The 23,561-nt window shown below is 38.1% G+C and overlaps 1 protein-coding gene across 1 annotated transcript in view; it reads right to left on the bottom strand.

Annotated features, from left to right (window-relative positions):
• LOC136858228 (NFX1-type zinc finger-containing protein 1) overlaps window positions 1-23,561 on the bottom strand; it is a 161,445-nt gene that overhangs the window by 119,152 nt on the left and 18,732 nt on the right. The window contains exons 2-5 of the mRNA XM_067137614.2: window positions 16,961-17,044; window positions 9,567-9,838; window positions 6,017-6,160; window positions 292-734 (exon numbers count right to left, since the gene is read on the bottom strand). Coding sequence (XP_066993715.2) covers window positions 292-734; window positions 6,017-6,160; window positions 9,567-9,838; window positions 16,961-17,044 — 943 coding nt within the window. The remainder of the gene's footprint in view (window positions 1-291; window positions 735-6,016; window positions 6,161-9,566; window positions 9,839-16,960; window positions 17,045-23,561) is intronic.

Genomic DNA, 23,561 nt, shown 5'->3' with positions numbered 1-23,561 from the left:
ATTACAGTGGATTAAATTACCGACCAGGTTGGTGACCAAGATTGAAGAGCCATTCGAGTTCAAACCCAACAGCCAGCCAAACTAGAAATAGTTTTCCATCATTTTACTATTTCAACCATATATTATTTATCTCCGGATCATGGACAGACATGAAAGTAACAATTATCTCATAAGTTATACATTAAAACATTAAGTATACAGGGCCGTTGACCTCAAATATCTGAGTACCTTAAAGAATCAACTTACTTTTTAAGTGCCACATATGAATGTTAATGAATTAATTTAGTGTACCTGTCTTTGTGTTCCATATCCACAATATGACAATTGTAGGGACACTTGTGACTGCACTCAAGCTGCTTACTACAAAACAAGCTGCACCCTCCTTCTGGCACTTTATTACGGAAGTCATCAGCAGAGAAAATATTGTTCATTTGTTCTGGATGATGTTGGCACTGCACTAACAGACTAGGACCTACAGCATTTTGCTGAATCAGTGTCTCATGAATCTCCTTCCATATACCACTCTGTTTAGTCAGATTCTTCATGTTCCCTATCATGTAGAATCCCTCCTTGGCTCTCGAAAGGGCAACACATATGCGGTTCTCAGTCTTAAGAAAACCAATTTGTCCACCTTCACTGCTACGAACCAGAGACAGCAGTATGATCTTGTTCTCTTCGCCTTGAAAATCATCAACAGTTGAAACTCTTACACCTTGAAGATATTTGTCTCTTTCCTGAAAATTGGAAGTACAAATTTTATGCATAATTATCATTAGATACATAAAGAAAAGTGCAGAAAATCAGTTTGGAAAAAATGGGTTTTTTTCAAAAGTCAAAACATGCAACTTTAGTTAATTTTTATAATAGTAAAGTAGAAAATAAAATAAATTTTAATGAGATTACAACAAACTTGGTTCACAGCTTGTGAACAAGATCTAAAAATATACCTTGGTTCATAGGTTGATTTTAGAATATATTAAAATATAATATAATTATTGAAACTAAGCAAAAAAAAAAAAAAAACTATACAAAGCTGCACTGACTGATCATATAGGATGTGCAAAAACTTTCCTTTATAAATTAAAGGAGTGTCAGATGGTACAAATACAAGTATTGTGAACACAGGAACCACAGGTCTGCACTAATTAGTTTCAGCACTACACACGCTTAAATATTTGAGATTGTCTGCCAACCTCCCAGGCTCTCTAACATAAATGTGCCACACCATTTGCTTTTTGTTTACATTTTAGCTGAAGACAATGAAAAAAAAAAAATGCACAGTACCTCTGAGCAGATGTTCGAAATGTCTCCCTCGAACTTGGTGACACAATTCACACCAACGCGACATTGATTTGAGCGTTCTTTGGAAAATTCCTGGCACTTCTTGGACACGATGTGCAGCCTTGACAATCCATGTGACTAGGTCTTCCTCACTCTTAACTGGGGTTTCATACACTAGGTCTTTAATGTGACCCCACAGGAGGGAACACTAGTGTGTCTGGGACTTAAGCATCCAAAAGTAATCACCCTCTAACACTCCTTTAACACACTGAACACTGGCATATATGTAACACTAGCTGATGTACCTGTGCTTCGCTATGGAATTCTACATTGTATACAGAATTCTAGGCTAGGTAGTGTACACGTTGTGAGGAAGATTATATGAAATTGCATAGCTCTTAGCGATACCATAGAAACGCGACGGGGAAGTCACCAAACATCTTTTTTCATATGAAGACTGAGTTAGGGAATTTTCACTGTAATGGTAGACCTGCTTGCATACCATCAGTCACAGTCAGGTTGGGGAACTTTCATTATAATGGTAGACACTCACTCTCCACCTGCCTTTTTACATCCTCAGAAAGACTGTCTTAGTGGTTTTCCGAACTGGAATGAACATACATTACAATGACGTCAGTAGGAATGGCGCGATAAAAAGCAATGCTTTCATATGAAATACTAGATCAAATGGAAAACCACACATTTTCTCACTTTTAACAAACAGGACTGCGCTGCCGATCTAACAGTCCAAAGTTCCAGAGCTGGAATGACCAAGGCGCAGACTGCTGTGGGCCGTGAACACTCTTCGTCCCTTTTCGGTGGTGAGAAGGTCGAATAGTGGCGACTCCCAGGGCAAAAACTATGCCCTTTTACTAATCTGTTTCCTAGGAGTACCGATGAGTCAGAAAGTATCAATTTACTACACTGGCGGCGGAAAAATCTATCTGGCTTGGAGCCAAATTTTTCCTCCAAGCCAGAGGAGAAACCGCCTCTTCACTGCTAATTTGGAATAAAATGAATGTAGAATTTAATAAAAATGAAGAGGAAGAATGTTTTCTTTAGAAAAGGCTCTGTTATTCTAGACCATGCCGTACTACTACTACTACTACTACCACCACCACCACCACCACCACTACTACTACTACTACTACTACTACTACTAAGTGAGCCTCTGCCTTAAGTATGGCCACTGCTCAATCAAAACAGCGCGTCAGAGTAGGGATCGAATAGCTAGAATACTATGATGTACCACTGTGTGTTACATACCAGCTGTATCAGAAAATGTATGAACCAGAGAAATGGCATGCTAAAGAATAAAGTTTTCTAATTCCCTGGCTATTTCCCGCCAACATTCAGTCAGGCTATTATACTCGGTACGCAGCAGTAATCCCATCTATCAGAGTTGAGAGGCAGCATAAGAGGCAAAAGAACATCACAAAAATAATTGTCAATGTCATGTTATTGTTGATCAATGTTATGCGCTTTCGATATTGAAGTCCTTCACATGTAGTTTTCTTCTGACTCTGAAATACCACCCTTATCATATTCGGTACATTAAAACTGAATAAAACATAAATGACCGGAAATTATATTCTCTATAACTTTTATTTAGTACTTTTCGATAGGGCCAATGACATAGGTATTTAAAAATTACATTTTAGATGCCTTCCCCTAAAACTACACTTTCATCCAGGGTGAATACAATTGTTTATAGTTTAGACTCTAGTTTCTTATTTCCCGACTCTATATACCGATTTTCATTAAATTCTGTTTACCTATTTTCTTGTGACTTGGCGTTTATATGGACTTAGCAACAAAAATACAAATTCATGAACATATGTGTTATCATAGCCAGTATGGTAAAAATGTATAAGACATAAATGGTTGGAAATTTAATTTTATATAACTTTGGTTATGTAGTATTTATCGATATGACCGCTAATAATATAAATTTTTGAGAATTGAATTTTAGGCCTCCCACTAAACTGCCATTTCACTCAGTGTTAATTAAATGATTTATAGCCTATATTGTAGTGGCTCATTCTGCGACTTTTTATACCAGTTTTTATCAAGATAGGACCACTAATAACATAAATATTTGAAAATTAAATTTTAGGCCTTCCCCTAAACTACCATTTCACTCAGCGTGAATAAAATTATTTATAGCCTAGATTGTAGCGACTTATTCCCTGACTTAGCATACTAATTTTTTTTTCTTTACGTTGCACCGACACAGATAGGTCTTATGGCGACGATAGGACTGGAAAGGGCTAGGAGTGGGAAGGAAGTGGCCGTGGCCTTAATTAAGGTACAGCCCCAGCATTTGCCTGGTGTGAAAATGGGAAACCACGGAAAACCATCTTCAGGGCTGCCGATAGTGGGATTCGAACCTATTTTCTCCCGAATACTGGATACTGGCCGCACTTAAGCGACTGCAGCTATCGAGCTCGGTTTCATTAAATTCTCTTTAGCCGTTTTCTAGTGATGCGTGTACAGACAGACAGACAGACAGACAGAAATTACAGAAAAGTAAAAAGTGCATTTTCTTGTTACTGTGGACATGATCGATACAGAAATACCATTCTTTTCAAATTCTGAGCAATGTACAGACAAAACTCTTATTTTATATATATAGATGTTAACTGCTGTATACTGAGCATTTTAGCCATATTTTGAGGATTTATAACTTTGATTTTTTAAAGTAGATAAATTATTCTTTTGTATCCTGAACTACCTCTGAACTCATCTGATTCTCTTATTTTCAGCACTGAAACACGAAAGGGGGCTAATACCTTATTTATCACATTTTGAAGCTTTTTATTTTTTCCATTTATTTCAAATCGTGCATTGATATTTTTTTCACATTTACATTTAAAATTGTTATATTATTAATATGCTATCTAAAAGACAAAATGTGATTATAAAGGTAACTTTTTCTACAGTAAAATTAAGAAAATTTTGACTTCATGTGATAAAGTTCGAAGCATTTGGGTAAACAGAGTGTGTTAATATCATATTTGGGACACCTGAATTAGAGAGAAGTAGAAATAATTCATCATCATCATCATCATCATCATCATCATCATCATCATGTCATCCACGTCAGATAATGAATTCAAGTTTATCAGGGTTTCTATTGCACTATCACCCAAAACATCAAGACACCGTAATGGCATTGTAGGAACAAGCGGGAAAACGAAGTGCAGGAACATGTTTACTACTCCTCAAAACAAACATTCATGGAGCCTGAACAATGCTCTGCCATGTTAATTTACGAAACAAAGTTTTTCCACGCCCTGTAGAAAGTTTCTCCTCCATTTGCATGCCATCAATTAGAAATATAACAAACTGTCTAAACTTGTGTTCTAAAAGCTTGGCAGAGGCAGCAGGTAACCTTTTAATTATTACGCACATACCAGTACATTCACGACCACATACATCTTGCAGCCTATGAATATACTGGTACACTTAGAAGATTTATATATCAGTTACTATGCTCGTACGGTACATGTACAATCCTACTTCTACAATACAACATATGGTGGCATCTCTCTTTCTTGTCTTTCTGCTTTTGAATTATGCGGAGTTGATGTTATCCATCAATACAAACTGAACATCATTTTTGTATCTATACTGCTGAATCTATAAATAATTCTCAGGTTGTGTTTTGTAAGCAATAACGGCGGAGTCAAATCGTTCGCTCAATGAAGAACAATTTTACAAGTTATTATTACAGTACTTCTGAAACTACGATTGCCAGATTTCCAGATGGCAAATTAGGAACACTCGCTCTATTCCAGATAACAAATAAGGAACACTTCCTTTTCCTTGACAAATAGCATTAAATTTAGGCACCATAGCCATGATTAAGAGAAGTGACCAGGGTTGTATTTACAAATCCTGGTAATAATATAACAGCGTCAGTGTGAAATATGTAGGTATTTACTTTACCAACGTGCTGTAATTCTGGGAAATCATTTTCCGAGATGGAACGATACTGCTGCAACCTCCTTTTCTTCTTTGTGTCTTTCTCTTCAACTTCATCGATCTCTTCCCGTTCTTCTTTGTTTATAAATTTATCCATTACGGGTATCACTCAAAATAATCCATGTGGTTAACCTAGCTGTTGTTTACCTAACACATGTCCTGCATCTGCTGATAATGCAACCCAAGAATAGAACGGAAACTCATGCTCTACATGTCCACTAGTACCGCTAGCACATTGCCAGAGGTGCTCTTCTCAACTGTGATGACTGATCATTGGTCAGAATACAGAATACTTTGATCATAACCGCGCACTATTTCGATACTGTCAAAAACCGCAATACTTAAAAAACGGAACATTGGGTGTGCAGTTTAAAGGGTGCACCATACGCGGAACAAAATGATAAAAAATATATTGTTCTGGGGAAAACCGTACATCTGGCAACACTATCTGAGTCAGATACCGATGAAAAGGAGAGCAGTATATTAGAGATTGAGAATGGCACTTTTGTCAGCAAACAGTAGTGAAATTTTGGTTAGTGAAGAAACTGACAAACTATTTCCCTAAAAGCAGGTATTGTGACCTATTCAACCAGTCACTACCAAAATTTGTTCAGTGAAACTTCATCAATGACTACATTTAGACATATACAATTCTTTTCAGTTTTTTCACAATTACAAGCTGTAATCATGCAAAATAATGGAAGAATATATTTCATTAAGTAAGCACTAATTGAATCCACATACATACTTTTGAAAGCGAGAGCATTTGGGCCTTGTATGTGGTAATAATTGTGATTTCTGAAGGTTCATATCCTTGAAGTACCAAGTGTCTACCAAGCATGATCACGAACATCACTTCATGACTGTTCTTATGGCTGAGACTTTCACTCATCTATAAGAGAAAATGTACATTCCATTACACTTTTAGCAATTCACTCCATAATAAGAGAAATAGACTATACAATATATTGCATACCACTCTTTTAAAATATTTAAAGAATAATTTCTAACAGATATGTGCATGCACACGTTTAAAAAAATAAAATACACAGTTCTTTGATCATAACAGAGAAGTGAAAGTGAGACATGAACATTACTAGAAATCAATGGGACCAACAAAAATTGGTGATATCTTTTAGTGAAAAGCATGGATATTTTTCCTCAAAAACAGTTACTTTTTCAAGAAATAGATGTCAATTTTCAACTTAACAGAACGTTTTGGTGTTAGGTCGAAAATGTTCAAAAAACTCCTCCATACAGTTGTTATAAAAATCAATCTGTAATACTCTGAAATGATTTTACGTATGGTAGTGATAGTATTTTCTAGCTTTCAAATGAAAAAGCTGCCATTGTGACAGAGTTGCTGTCCTTCAAATTTGTTGTACAGTAAGTCAAAACTATATTGTATGATGAGAAAAATCTTCCTTTGGAAAATTGTAAATGTTGTTTCAATGCACCCAGCAGAAATCTCTGGACATGATGGCTTTATAACTTTCAAGGTTTAAAACACATCCACATAACATTCTGAACAAACAATATGCAATGCCTCCTTGAACTGATAAAAACAAACATTCACTTATTTACTTCTAGTAATTACTTTTAGTAATTAAAATTGAGAGGACTTTTCCTATTTGTGAAACTCAAAACCTGACTTTTATCCCCGTTTATCATCATACCATTGCCTACTGTCAGTCTCACAACATTATCGGGGTCATTTTGCAGTTGCTCACAATCTTGTAACTTATTTATTACTCTGTACAGAATAATATCATCTGCAAAAAACCTTATCTCTGATTCCACTTTTTTTTCTTTTTTTTTTTTTTTTTTTTGCTAGGGGCTTTACGTCGCACCGCACGGACACAGATAGGTCTTATGGCGACGATGGGATAGGAAAGGCCTAGGAGTTGGAAGCGGCCGTGGCCTTAATTAAGGTACAGCCCCAGCATTTGCATGGTGTGAAAATGGGAAACCACGGAAAACCATCTTCAGGGCTGCCGATAGTGGGATTCGAACCTACTATGTCCCGGATGCAAGCTCACAGCCACCCACCTCTACGCGCACGGCCAACTCGCCTGGTGATTCCACTTCTTTACACATATCATTGATATATATAAGAAAACATAAAGGTCCAATAATACTGCCTTGAGGAATTCCCTTCTTAATTTTTACAGGGACAGATAAAGCTTCACCTACTCTAATTCTCTGAGTTCTGTTTTCTAGAAACAGAGCCACCCATTCAGTCACTCTTTTGTCAAGTCCAATTGCACTCATTTTTGCCAGTTGTCTCCCATGATCTACCCTATCAAATGCCTTGGATAGGTCAATCGCGATACAGTCCAATTGACCTCCTGAATCCAGGATATCTGCTATATCTTGCTGGAATCCTACAAGTTGGGCTTTAGTGGAACAACCTTTCCTAAACCCAAACTGCCTTCTATCAAACCAGTAATTAATTTTGCAAACAGGTCTTATATAATCAGAAAGAATGCTTTCCCAAAGCTTACATACAATGCATGTCAAACTGACTGGCCTGTAATTTTCAGCTTTATGTCTATCACCCTTTCCTTTATATACAGGGGCTACAAGAGCAACTCTCCATTCATTTGGTAAAGTTCCTTCATGCAAACAATAATCAAACAAGTACTTCAGATACGGTACTATATCCCAACTCATTGTCTAGTATATCCCCTGAAACCTTATCAATTCCAGCTGCTTTTCTAGTTTTCAACTTTTGTATCTTACTGTAAATGTCATTGCTGTCATAGGTAAATTGTTGTTCAGCACCTAAGTGTACTAACCACAGGGACTCGTACTATCCCGTGGTGTTCCTCATATAGGGGATACTAATCATAGGCAAGCCAGAACCATGGGTTCCTTCATCCAATGGTGTCGCTCATATAGTGCTACTAATCACAGGTACTGTAAAAGCCATTGTGCCCACGTTTGCTACTAATCACAAACCTATTTGGTACCCAACATAGTGGTACTACGCACAAGTAAAGGCGACCCATGGTGTTCCCCGCGTGGTGGTACTAATCACCAAATAGTTTCATGGTTCTAACTTGATCATCCCTTGGTCGCCCCTTTTAGTCGCCTCTTATGACAGGCAGAGGATACCGTGGGTGTATTCTTCGTCTGGGTCCCCCACTCACAGGGGGTAGATAAAGAGAAAAAAGAAAAAAGTAGTCATCCGACAATTCGAAAAATGAAGTAACGGACAAAGAAAGGCAAGGGCCACGAAGGGTGTGTCGGGGTCGGAAAAGAACAAGAGTTGACCAAGGAAGGTTGGACAGGATAGACGAAAGTGAGGAATCTGGCACAAATAAGTGGAAGCAATACCAAGACTCAGCTAAGGGCCCTGTGGTTGCCAGCCCATACTCCCAAGTTGAGAGCCCCTTGGGCCCCTTTTAGTCACCTCTTACGGCAGGCAGGGGATACCGGGGTGTATTCTTCATATGCGTCCCCCACCCACAGGAGGATTGTTAGTTCCCACGAACTTTATCATTAAGAGCTTAATGAACAATTCAACCAATTTTATTGACTATATGACTTACAACTTTATGAACGTTTGCTAATAATTTTAATGTCCTTGCATATAACAGTGTTTTAAATTTGTCTTTCCAATCTATTAATGTAATTTTTGTATTCTGATATATTGTTGTAATTTATTCTAGCTGATGATGTCCCTTAGGGGAAGAAACATGTACTAGATTTAAGAAATTATATATGTATTGAATAGGCGGGCCACTTAAATATGATATTTAAGTTATTCTTAAATTTTTGCTACTTGATTTTATAATCAATATGAGTTTTTATCTAAAATGAAGCTGTTAAAGCTTGTTACATGTAAAGTACCAGAAACTGTTGACATCCAATGTGGAGTCCAGTACCTGGAGCATAAAGCATGAACAAAAATTAATATAATTGTTGCAAATATGATTACATCACATCTTAGAAACTGTTGGTTTCCTGACCTATGTTTATTAGTATTTTCTTCATTGCTTCATTACCTGTAAGTCTGTACCAATAATTTTGTAACACCCTGTATTTTGAACCAGGTATGTAATCATAAAAAACACCCTTAATGTTTTAGCAATGAATATCTACAGAGGGGAATTTTATAGATGAGTAAATACAGAACTTCATGAGCAGTTTTCCATAACTCTAGATCCATCGGCTAGCAATGTTCGTAACGTAAAGAAAGAAAAATAAAGTGGCTTTAACTTAAAAGTTCTTTTTATAGTTAGGTCACAAAAGATGGTAAGAAAAAATAACAAATGCAAATCTGAATACTTTACCTCATCCTCAGAAATGTCATGAGACAGGAAATAAACATTTGCTGTCATACCCTTAATTGGGGGAAAATTATAAACTGAAGAGTGATTCTCCAATTTAGGGTAAATGGTGGGTACAATGAGACGTGAGATTTCTGGCCTCATACGATGCTGAACCTGCAGTGTTTCACAGTTCAATCCATTGTTCACCATCCTTTCAAAGAGAGAAATATCAAATCCAAAGTGAAGCCGCAGCCTATGTACATTGACACTAGGTCGCAGCTGCTGATGATCTCCTGTTTGGTGAAATACAAAAATTAATTAACTTTTATGTGTGGGTAAACAATCTCCCTAATTCCAACAATGTATTCTATGTACAGCTACCTGAATACTCCATCAATCATCCTATATCAACTATTCAGATATTACAGAGAGAAAGTTTGCAAGTTTGTTTGTATATGAAGGGTAGTCTCAGGAATCAGTCGACCGATTTCAGTAATTCTCTCATTATTCAAAAGCTTACTTCTTCCAGATTATTACGGGCTACACAAAACTAAACTAGCTTATCCAAGAAGCAGAACAAGTCAGAAAAGTTATGTATCTGGGACAATTTAAAGTGAATACAAACCTAAACTGTTAGCCCTATTAAAAACTGGAGTTCACTAACAGTACTTAGAATTCAGTTTTCTACAAACAAAAGTACATTTACACTTTCTTCCAAATTATAATAGTTTTGCAAGGAAGAAATTCTTTTGTGCATTTTGGGACAGGTTTTATATAACAAAAACGAAGGTAATGGATAAAGTGTTAATCTTATCATAAAAGGAGCATACATGCAGCAATCAGAATGAATTTCCAATAAAAATAACTGCCTGATGGTCATGATCATTAAGGTTTCAAGTGTATATGGTCTGACACTGCAGTTAGCCAGTTCAAGGCCCGTGGGTGGAAAAAATGACACCATCAAAATGTTAACCAGCGGAGTAGGAGAGTTGATGATACACAATTTCAATTTACTACATTGTATGCCAAAATCCTACATTCAATTCCAAATTTCTCTACAGTGTACATGTGGAGTGAAGGCATACGATGCTGTTGATGGCGATTCATCCGTCAGAGATGGTACCTTCATCCCAATCCACAGAAAACAGTGACATCTACATTCCATCTGAACAACGCAGAAGCAAACCACCATCCAAGGGTATTCTTCAAGGGCCATGAACTACAATATTGTGCCAATGCCAGTTACTTAGGAGTAACATTGGACAGGTCTCTTACGTACAAAAATCACCTGCAGAAAACCGCCAACAAACTAAAAAGTGGTAATAACATTCTCCAACGATTGGCTGGAACTTCCTGGGGAGCGGATGGAAACACATTAAGGACAACATCTCTGGCCTTAGTCTATTCTGCAGCAGAATACTGCTCTGGTGTCTGGCTTAACAGTGCTCACACACAGCTAGTAGATTCACAACTTTGTCAAACCATGCGAATCATAACTGGTACACTTCGTGCTACACCGACCCAATGGTTACCGGTTCTCAGCAATATACTACCTCCACATATCAGGAGACAAAAGGCCCTTTTTCAGCTATGGACCAGAATGCTAAAGAATGAACGTCTACCTGTTCATGAGGATATCAGACAGAAATGCACACGCCTAAAGTCTCGCCAGCCTGCTTGGAAGACAGCCGTGGAGATAACATCTAGCGAATGCAACCCCACCTCTAAATCGTTAACAGAGTGGTCTTTATCCCCACCTCGGGCAATAGTGGATATTAATAACCCATCCACAAAGCTGGCAGGCTTTGATCTGCCACGTTGCACCTGGAGTAGACTAAACCGCATGAGATGTGGAGTAGGTAGAACAGCATCTACTTTACACACCTGAGGCTGGTCAGTTTCTCCATACTGTGATTGTGGGGAGGTTCGACAAACAATGAAACATGTAGTGCAGGAATGTCCACTCCATGCTTTCACTGGCACCATGGAAGACCTCAACTCAGCAACACCCGAAGCAGTGAAGTGGGTGGCGGGTTTGGACATTCACATTTAGTGACATGTACATCACTCGCACTCAGTGTGTATATTATGAACTGTCAGAGTTGATAGGTGGATAGTGATGTAAATATATTGTGTTTTCTTCTTGTACTTTCAAACTTTGTAAATTGCTTTCTTTGACTGTATAGATATGATAATTTGTATTTACTTTGTACTCATCTTTCACTGGTTGTGTAAATAGTTTATAGGTTGTCATTATTCATCATACGCCAAATAAATAAATAAATCCGTCAGATGGGAACATTAAACGTTGAGCAAAAACCCTGGTGTTATTCGACAGGAATAGAATATGTGCCGACACTCGGTTTCACCCTCACCCTATCTCATCACCACCACCACCATAATCATCTCTCCTCACACCTAGACATGCAGGACCCTGATGAGCGTAGAGTAGAAAGACCTGCACCAGGTGAGTCATACTTGTTATTGAGTAACTTGTGAAAGAACCAATTAATATAAAATCAAAATCACTGCTGCGGAAATGTGGTTCTGGAGAAGACTGACAAGGACGAGTTGGACAGAAAAAATGACTAATATCCAAATCTTGCATGACGTTGATGAGAAACGAACCTTAATTTATTCAATAGAGTGGAGGAAAGCTAAATTTCTTGGACACATCCTATGACATGACACCTTTCTCCAGAATATCTTCGAAGGAAAGGTCCTAAGGAAGAAGTCGAGAGGAAGACCACATCTCTCATACCTTAGGAACATAATCACTCAGCTGGGTTTTGTTTCCTATGTCACGATGAAAAGGACTGCTGAAGATCGTGGGATGTGGCTGCAGCGACAAGACTTAGCCTTTAGATAATGGATTGATTTATTTATTCAGCTTATGTATTTCCGTGCCAAGAGTGTCTGATGACATTCTCATTTTAGGCAAAAAAGCAGCAACACTTGGGACCAGGATATAAACATGTTGAGAGATGAACTGGGAGAATTTTGTACATTGATTTCCCAACTCCTGAAGGATGAAGAATGATTTTACACATACTGTACTTCAAAATGAATACTGAAAGTATTGATAAACTTCTGAGAGCTGTCTGAAACTATATCCTTTTTGCTACTAAAGGAGAAGTACAGATACTAAAACTGTCCAAGTCAAGACCAGCTGGTTATCCAAGACTGATACTAGTGTGAGCAGTCTACTTGATTAACAGCAATAATTGCCCGAGTCTAAATCATCCCAGACTGAATACTGTAGCTGAGCCCATACAATATGATCATCATCATTATCATTATTATTATTATTATTATTATTTAGCATGACAAAAAATTACAAATAATATGGAATGTAGGTAAGAAATACTCCTTCAATGACAACAATAAACCAGACTACATAATTTATTCCATAAGAAGTACATTCTATGAAGTGACGAAGATGAACAAATTAATTTATATTGCTGGGATGGTAATAGTAATTTTCAGATTGAGTAACTTGTGAAAGAACCAATTAATATAAAATCAAAATCACTGACCAATTGACTTACTCATCACTAATTCTCCCACTTCCCAGATAGGTTGAGAAAATTAGACTTGGCATGGTCATTGGTTATTGAGTATATGATTACTGGGAAAATTAAGCAGAAGTTTTGGAGGGAATCAATCGGTAAAGGAATGGCATTTGCTATAGGTACTCAGTATAAAGAACTTCAAAACATTAAGCATAAATTATTTTAGGAATAAGATACAGAAAATGGGGTTAGTCCCTATAATAATAAACTATTTATTTATTATTATATATATTTCCAAGACATATCACTAAATCTGTCATAACTTGGAGAATGTTAAGAAACAAGAAGGCTCCGAACGAGCGAGAGGTAAAACCTGCCAGAAAGGTCAGAGGGATGGGAATAATTTGCGCAGAATGGGAAGCCAATATACAGCATTACAATATTTGTAATCGCTTACACCATGTTCAGGACGTTCATCTACCATACGTAAGGAAGTTACCTGAAGAACAAGATATGGCACTCCAAGGACTTGACATAAAAGAAAGGAAGTCTCCCCCCAAAGACACAAGAAAACTACGTGAAATTATGAGAAATCGATCGTTTCAGTCGTGGTGCCAGCTACCACATAAAGGAAAAGGAGTAGTGTTATATTCAGACTGCCCGAAAGCAAACTCCTGGATGACTCATAAATCACCTCTGTCCTCTTCTGAATACATAAATGCAGTGAAGATGACATGCAACCTCACCGCAGTCAGGTCGGTTCCCGGTAGGTCATTCAACACAACCCATTGCCGCCAAAATGGCTGCAACGAGACAGAAACCCTTGGACATGTGCTGGGATTCTGCCGGAGCACTGAACTAATGCACAACCATCGCCACCACCGTGTAAGAACGTCGATTGCTCAAGGCTTGAGACACCGTGGATGGGAGGTGCACGAGGAGGTTCACTGTATTTCTACCGATGACTCTAATCGGAGGACGGACATCGTAGCCATCAACAGAGAGGACATTAAAGCAATGGCCCTCACCATTCGCTTTGAAAGAGACCTTAATCAGGTTCGGAATGTGGACCTAGAAAAGCAAGCTATTTATGTTCCATGCTTGCCCTACCTTTCATTTAAGTATAAAATACCTATCGATCGGTGGATAGTCAGAGGCCTGCTATTCGGAGCAAGTCCCTAGTCAGACATCAAACTTCCTACAAAACTTGAAAGTTCCATTCTGCGAGTTAGAAAAAATAGTAATACAGATACTGAGGGACTCCCTGCAAATCATTCATTTCCATCTGTATTTGAGAATGTGATTGACGTTCCTCCCCCACTAACAACCTTGGAAAAAAAGAAGATAACAGCATTAATGATTCAGTTTTCATTTCTTTATATTTTTAAACTACATTAAAATTGAAACTGTTTTCTGGATCCAAATGGTCACCCTCATTGGAGGACAGATGGCTCTCTCTCTCTCTCTCTGCAGTATCTTGCAGTGAACCTCCATGCTATGATAGCTGACCACATTATATTTCTGCTTCTGTTTCATCACTTTTTAAAATCTATTTATGTCCCTTGCCAATCTCAGACATTCAAAATAAAACAGGCTCACACAAGGTGCTAGTGTACCGTTTTCAAATTAAAGCACAGCCAGTTGTACTATATATGGTTTGTATTTGCTTACTGTGTAAAGTAGAGAAAAGGGCAGAGGGTGAGTGGGTGTTGTGAATCACACACGAATGTGTGTGTAACGGTTCTTGAATTAAATTAAATGGTACATCTTCCGCCATTAGGTGGCTTATTTTATTCATTCAAAGTAAGAATGTCAGTCTCCAACCCTCAAAAGTATGCACCAAAACAACAAAACATTATTTTCTCAGAAGTTATTTAAATTACAAAGTAAACTGATATAAACCTTTTCAGGCAAACTGAATTTTAATTGCAGCTGCCCTGCTCCAGTGTGTAATAGGACTAACCATTCACTCAGCTTATTCACTTTTGAGGTTCCCAGGCATACATTTGCCTGCGAATTGCTTCACATTTGATTTCACTGCAGAGCTTGCCAAATTTAAGTACAGTCCATCAAGTAGTTTTAAACCAGGACAAAGCATAGTTGTTCCTAGGCATTTCTTTGCCGTTTCCACTACAGCATCCCTCTATTCTACCCATTCTCTTTCTATATCCTCAACCCGCTTACTGTCCATTGCTTGGAACTTGTTCATAATCATATCCATATACTTCTGTCTAATTTCCTCATTCTGAAGATTTTCTACTGTTATTTTCTTTTGTTTCATCTTGTAAATGTATTTTCATTTAATTTCACACACACACACACACACATATTCACACTCTCTCTCTCTCTCTCTCTCTCTCTCTCTCTCTCTCTCTCTCTCTACTTTTTAGACTATTATGCCTTACAGTGTTCAGTCTGAAAGCCTCTATGAAATTACTAACAGCACTTGAAAGTCAAAACAGTTCTGTGATGCAGGTGGAGAAGATTCGCAGTTCACCTGTTAAGATTCATTTCACTTTATCTATCCTAGGCCTAGAGATACTTAGTTCACTACAGATCAGATAGTGGTCCATATCAAAAAAAAATCCCTGGAAAAACACACATTCCTAACAGTTTCCTGAATTAAAAATCGGTTCTATTTCCAACTCTTGCAATGAAATCACCCATTAAAACTATCCCACTCTTGCTGCTGACACTGACTATGTCATCACTCAATGTGTCATAAAACTTGTCAACTTCATCCTCATCTGCACCCCCACATGGTGAATACACTCTACTATTAAAATTACAATAGTTCCACCTTTACAATACAAATTCAAATAAAGTGGGTTACTTTACAGAAGAAACATATATTAGGTAATAGTTTTGACCCATTATCAGGGTCATCATCAGCCAAAAGCACGAGTTGCACAATGTATCAAATAGTTCATAGAAAATGTAAAAAAAAAAAGTCGCAAAAACATAGTGGATTTGACACTATAAACATGAAGAAGAAATAGTCACAATTGTGGTAAAAGTTTCAGATAATGCATAAAATGCATAAATTAATGCACTTAGCTGTCATTCAGAACTCAAGATGATCAATTTGGATGTTGAAAAATCTTGAGACTTGTAATTCTTTCGTTATGAAGTTCTGATACCTTGTACTGCGATGTGTTGGATATATTGCATAACTTATGGATACTGAAGAATCTTTAGAGTTGTGTATCACTCGTTATGAAGTTCTAACAGCTGTATGTCATCAAAGGTAGTGGTGGTGTTAAGAAAACAATTTACGCACACATAGTGAACAATGTAGAAAGATGGTACATGTCATTCAAAGAGATTAAAGTCCTTAAAAAACTGAAGGTAAAAGTAGTGCTTGAAAGTCAAAACAATTCTGTGATGCAAGTGAACTGCAAATCTTCTCCACCTGCATGACAAGCAGATAAGAACATATGTAGGATGAAGTAGTTACATAGAAATGAAAAGATTAACACAAGATAGGGTGGCATGGATAGCTGCACCAAACCAGCCTATGGACTGACGACAATTCTGTGATGCGGGGCCGTTAACAGGTGAACTGCGAATCTTCTCCACCTGCATCACAGAACTGTTTTGACTTTCAAGTGCTGTTAGTAATTTCATAGAGGCTTTCAGACTGAACACTGTAAGGCATAATAGTCTAAAAAGGAGAGAGAGAGAGAGAGAGAGAGAGAGAGAGAGAGAGAGAGTGTGTGTGTGTGTGAAATTAAATGAAAATACATTTACAAGATGAAACAAAAGAAAAACCCATAGACAGACACATCAACTAAAATTCAATGAGATGCTTATCTCACCTGAAACAAAAAGCAATTGGAATGTCTTTTTCCCATCTTAATGATTTTAGTTTTATGGAATAGAAATAGAAATGCTAAACCATACCTATAAGAATCAGATGTTCACAGTATGGTGTCAGTGAAGCTACAATATGAGACTCCATGACTTCAGCTGCCTCTTCCACAATCACTGAAAAAAGAAAAACAAGTTTTAAAAGCTTGAGCCGTAACAGTAGAATAATTGATGGGGCCAATGTTGGGAATATGTCTCATGTAAGCTCAATTTACAATGGAGGTGAAAGGGAAAAATAGGACTTTAGTTTGTGATCCAGGCTTGTTAGAATACCTTTGGTAAATTAGGCTTACATGAGATTGTGTGTGAAGACTGATGACTTAATGCTGGAATACTGTCACCTCTCCCCTTGATAGGATTAAGAGTAACTGTATTTATTTGGAGCTGGGAGGACAGACATTTTTAGCATTTACTTTGAATATTAAAGCAGGAGAGAAGGACTAGAGGGCGAGGGGGGTGGGGGGTGGAGGGACGCATTACATTAATCAGCAAGTGCATTTTGATTTCAAAGACCATCTAAGTTCACAGAATTGCACCCATTAAAAATGAAAATATGAAGGCAACAGATGAAATAGACATAACTTTGGACATATTTTGCTTGCTTGGAATGTCAAAACATACTTCAAACAATTGACATAAATTTTTAATAAGGTATGACGCCAATAATTACTATTTTTAACTTAAATATTCCAAATTTAATCGTATTAATTTATCAATTAATACAACCACTGTGTATGGAAAGAGAAAATGAGTGCTCTATCATACTTAATAGGTGATGGCAGACTGCGCTAGTGTAGCTATGGCAGCATTAAGCTGCTCACATTAATACAATTAGCACACATGAAAGAAAAACGAAGACATTCATTTGACAGAATGACCTTTGAATAATTTCCTTTCATGTGCCTTGTGTGTGCCTACCAGGAATATTTGAATAGAGGAAGCTGGTTAACACCAATTTAGTGGCTTAATGTTATCCTCCAAAAAGATTTGAACATCAGTAATTCTGAAATGATTTACAATGTATTAAGATATAGTTGAAACTATTATGCATTTCACATTATCTAAGTCATTCAAAATGTTTTAACTCTCTCATGAAGGAGTCACTTGTCCAAAACCTTGGAGAACTTCTGCAATAATTTAGCTTATTTGGATGATGGTAACTCTTTCCTTATTTCCTCATTTCCTTCATAATGGAAGAGGAAGCAACATCTAATGTTATGAAACATTAATTTTCCCCACAAGGTCATATCAGTGATCACTGCTGCATCCAAAGTATGCAGTCCAACAACAATAAAGTCTAAGCTGTACAAATATGCAAAAAAATTATTCCCCCATTAATTTTGTTCTGATAGCAATTTTTCTGAGACGACCTCTTCAAGTATCTGATGTCTTTCTTTGTGCCATAACCTTTAATAAGGGTAAATGTTTTAAATAATTTTTTACATCCCACTAACTTACTTTTATAGTTTTCGGAGACACCGAGGTGCCAGAAGAGCAGGAGCTCTCTTACGTGCCAGTAAATCTACCAACAGAGCTGACGTATTTTAGGCCCTTCAAATACCACCGGACTGACCCAGGATCGAACCTGCCAACTAGCTCAGAGAGCCAGTGCCTGAACCGTCTGAGCAACTCAATCCCGCTAAATGTGGTTATTGAAGACTCAGGTAGCTGTCCACTATGAAGGGTGCAAGCACAATCTAAGCAGTTGACAGATCTTTCACTTTTTTCCCACTGTGTAGTCTGCTAAGTGAAACACTTTTTTCATGAAGTTTCACTTGTGTTATTCCATTTTCTCAGTCCGTGATTATTTTTCTTTAATTTTGGCCTGTGTGGAATCTTTATATAATAGCACATACCCTTGGAGCTGGTATTACATTCCTTGAGCAATGAGTCTACAATTATTTTTTTGTTTCTTGCTAAGGAACATAAGACCTCTTCAGCTTCACTTGACACACTGACCTTATTTTCAATCTCCTTGAATTTAGCTCTGCATGCAGCTAATTTCTTTTTGGTTTTGACTAAATTCCTACCTGTCTTCTCAAATTTAGAATAATTTTAGAAGCATAAAAGTCACTATCAGCTACTTTAGATGTAGGCCTAGAGGGCCTGCAGGGCAAATTGAGATGAGATTCTATTATTATTACAGTATCATCACTACTAAGTATTTTAGATGTAGAGGACAAATTGAGTTAATTATATTCTATGCTATTGCTTCATTGCCAGCATGTCCTCAAATAACTTTTGATCCATTTTGAACCAATGGGGGTTTTTGAATTTTCAGGGACTTTCTTGCATAGGACAGTAAGTTTGGAAAAATGTGTGGGACAGCTCCTGACTTTGTGCTACACCTTATTCTCAGAATTTCAACTTTTCCCCATTAACAATGAACGAGTCTTACCTTTATAATGAGATCTTCCAAAAAGCGACACTCGCAAATCCTAGAAAAGTGTAAGCAGCCTGTCTTTACTTGGGATTGCTCTAGTCTACTTAAGAGAAATGCTCCTCATTTTCAGAAAGTGAGAAGACATGTTTATCTGACCTGTAATCAGATCGCCATTGCGGTGAAGAGCTCGACTGCATTTTCACACTCACTATATTCCCAAATATGGTCTATATACTAAAAAATCACTCCTGAAACACCAAGTAAAACACGTGTGCCCAGTATAAACAATGCGACCTATGCATCCAAAGTGATTGTTATGCTGCAGTGGCAATTCTCCGCATTTTAGCCACTAGTTTCTCTATTGCTGTACTAGGAAGTGAGTCGAAGTACTCTCACTTGCTATTTCAATTCGCTATGATACAACTTGAAAGCTTTTCAGCCTGTAAAAAAAATAATTAGTAACACTATAACAACCTGTAAAAAAATGCTAATAAATGAAGAATGACACGTTTCATTCTATAGCAACATCCCCAGGCTCTTATCAAATCACTTTTTTTTTAAATTTTTTTTTTTTTTTTTTTGCTACTGGCTTTACATCGCACCGATACAGATAGGTCTTATGATGACGATGGGATAGGAAATGCCTAGGAGTTGGAAGGAAGTGGCCGTGGCCTTAATTAAGGTACAGCCCCAGCATTTGCCTGGTGTGAAAATGGGAAACCATGCAAAACCATCTTCAGGCCTGCCAACAGTGGGATTCGAACCCACTATCGCCCGGATGCAAGCTCACAGCCGCACAGCCAACTCGCCCAGTCAAATCACTTTTAACCATGTGTATATATGTTTAATATTATTTAAATAGTGTAAAATTGTCATGGTTCATGGTGTGGGTTACTGTAGTGGGTCCTAGTTCGTGAACCATGGGCAACGGCTGAGTGGCCTAGTAAGTGGTCCCGAGAATCGGGATACCAGTTGCTATGGAATGGGAGTGGGCACCTTGGACATATTCCGAGTCATGGCCCTCCTTGAGCTTAGGCGGCTAGGACTATACAATTCACCGGGGGTCCATAACCCGTTAGAGGAGAGATCCTCACTTGGACTATGTGCAAGTAGGGTAGCATCCTGCTTCATGAATTTACAGAGCTCAGAACATTTTAAGCAAGCCTCGGACCTATGGGAGTAACTGAGTCCCACCCCCATTTGACTGGTGAGGGACTCCTTGGAAACAACTTGGCAAACGAAATGGAATTCAATGGGGAGCTATCAATATTAATGGGGATTATGGAAGATAGAGAGTAGAACTGGCTGAGTCAGCAAAGAGGATGCATGTGGATGTGCTAGGAGTAAGTGATATTCGGGAAGGGGAGATAATGAAGAAGACATACATTATAAAGTGTATTTGACGGGTGTTAGAAAGGGAAGGGCAGAGTATGGGGTAGGGCTCTTTATCAGGAATACCATTGCACGCAACATAGTTTCTGTTAGGCACATAAATGAGCGAATGATGTGGGTAGATTTGTCAGTTGGAGGAATCAGGACTAGAATTGTCTCCGTGTATTCACAATGTGAGGGTGCAGATGAGGATGAAGTTGACAAGTTTTATGAAGAATTGAGTGACATCATGGTCAGGGTCAACAGCAAGGATAGAATAGTACTAACGGGCAACTTCAATGCGAGAGTTGGGAATAGAACTGAAGGATACGAAAGGGTGATTGGTAAATGTGGGGAAGATATGGAAGCAAATGAGAATGGGAAGCGTTTGCTGGACTTCTGTGCTAGTATGGGTTTAGCAGTTACGAATACATTCTTCAAGCATAAGGCTATTCACCGCTACACATGGGAGGCTAGGTGTACCAGATCCATAATAGACTATATCTTAACAGACTTCGAATTCAGGAAATCTGTTAGGAATGTACAAGTTTTCCGGGGATTTTTCAATGATACAGACCACTATCTGATCTGTAGTGAACTAAGTATCTCTAGGCCTAGGGTAGAGAAAGTGAAATCTGTCTGCAAACGAATAAGGGTAGAAAATCTCCAGGACAAGGAAATTAGACAGAAGTACATGGATATGATTAGTGAGAAGTTTCGAACAGTAGACAGTAAGCAGGTTCAGGATATAGAAAGTGAATGGGTGGCATACAGGGATGCTGTAGTAGAAACAGCAAGGGAATGCCTAGGAACAACTGTGTGTAAAGATGGGAAAAGGCGAACGTCTTGGTGGAATGATGAAGTGAGAGCAGCTTGTAAACGTAAAAACAAGGCTTATCAGAAATAGCTCCAAACGAGGGCCGAGGCAGACACGGATTTGTACGTAGTAGATGAAAGAAACAGAGCGAAACAAATAGTTGTTGAATCCAAAAAGAAGTTGTGGGAAGAATTTCGTAATAACCTGGAAAGGCTAGATCAAGCAGCAGGGAAACATTTCTGGACAGTAATGATTAATAAAGAATCTTAGGAAGGGAAGGAAAAAGGAAATGAACAGTGTTTTGTGTGATTCAGGTGAACTCACAATAGATCCCAGGAAATCACTGGAGAGGTGGAGGGAATATTTTGAACATCTTCTCAATGTAAAAGGAAATCATCCTGGTGGTGTTGCGAACAGCCAAGCTCATGGGGAGGAGGAAAATGATGTTGGTGAAATTACGGTGCAGGAAGTGCAAAGGATGGTAAATAAACTCCATTGACATAAAGCAGCAGGAATAGATGAAATTGGACCTGAAGTGGTGAAGTATAGTGGGAAGGCAGGGATGAAATGGCCTCTTTGGGAAGGCAGGGATGAAATGGCCTCATAGAGTAGTAAGAGTAGCATGGAGTGTTTGTAAGGTACCTTCAGATTGGACAAAAGCAGTAATTGCACCTATCTATAAGCAAGGGAACAGGGAGGATTGCAACAACTATCGAGGTATCTCATTGATTAGTATACCAGGCAAAGTATTCACTGGCATCTTGGAAGGGAGGGTGCAATCAGTCGTTAAGAGGAAGTTGGATGAAAACCAGTATGGTTTCAGACCACAGAGAGGCTGTCAGGATCAGATTTTCAGTATGTGCCAGGTAATTGAAAAATGCTACGAGAGGAATAGGCAGTTGTGTTTATGTTTCGTAGATCTAGAGAAAGCATATCACAGGGTACCGAGGAAAAAAAAGATGTTCGCCATACTGGGGGACTATGGAATTAAAGGTAAATTATTTAAATCAATCAAAGGCATTTATGTTGACAATTGGGCTTCAGTAAGAATTGATGGTAGAATGAGTTCTTGGTTCAGGGTACTTACAGGGGTTAGACAAGGCTGTAATCTTTCACCTTTGTCGTTCGTAGTTTACATGGATCATCTGCTGAAAGGTAAAAAATGGCACGGAGGGATTCAGTTAGGTGGAAATGTAGTAAGCAGTCTGGCCTATGCTGGCAACTTGGTCTTAATGGCAGATTGTGCCGAAAGCCTGCGGTCTAATATCTTGGAACTTGAAAATAGGTGTAATGAGTATGGTATTAAAATTAGCCTCTCGATGACTAAATTGATGTCAGTAGGTAAGAAATTCAACAGAACTGAATGTCAGATTGGTGATACAAAGCTAGAACAGGTCGATAATTTCAAGTATTTAGGTTGTGTGTTCTCCCAGGATGGTAATATAGTAAGTGAGATTGAATCAAGGTGTCGTAAAGCTAATGCAGTGAGCTCGCAGTTGCGATCAACAGTATTCTGTACGAAGGAAGTCAGCTCCCAGACAAAACTATCTTTACATCGGTCTGTTTTCAGACCAACTTTGCTTTACGGGAGCGAAAGCTGGGTAGACTCAGGATATCTTATTCATAAGTTAGAAGTAACAGACATGAAAGTAGCAAGAATGATTGCTGGTACAAACAGGTGGGAACAATGACAGGAGGGTACTCGGAATGAGGAGATAAAGGCTAATTTAGTAATGAACTCTATGAAGCTGTACGCATAAACTGGCTTCAGTGGTGGGGTCATGTGAGGCGAATGGAGGATAGGTAATAGAAGTAGAGGTAGACCAAGACGATGATGGTTAGACTCAGTTTCTAACAATTTATAGATAAGAGGTATAGAATTAAATGACGCCACAACACTAGTTGCAAATTGAGGATTGTGGTGACGTTTAGTAAATTCACATAGGCTTGCAGACTGAACGCTGAAAGGCATAACAGTCTATAATGATAATGTATGTATGTATGTATGTATGTATGTATGTATGTATGTATGTATGTATGTATGTATGTATGTAAAATTGTCA

The sequence above is a fragment of the Anabrus simplex genome, chromosome 1 (assembly GCF_040414725.1).
Source record: "Anabrus simplex isolate iqAnaSimp1 chromosome 1, ASM4041472v1, whole genome shotgun sequence".
Taxonomy (NCBI): Eukaryota; Metazoa; Arthropoda; class Insecta; order Orthoptera; family Tettigoniidae; genus Anabrus; species Anabrus simplex.
This window is presented reverse-complemented; position numbering and strand designations above follow the sequence as displayed.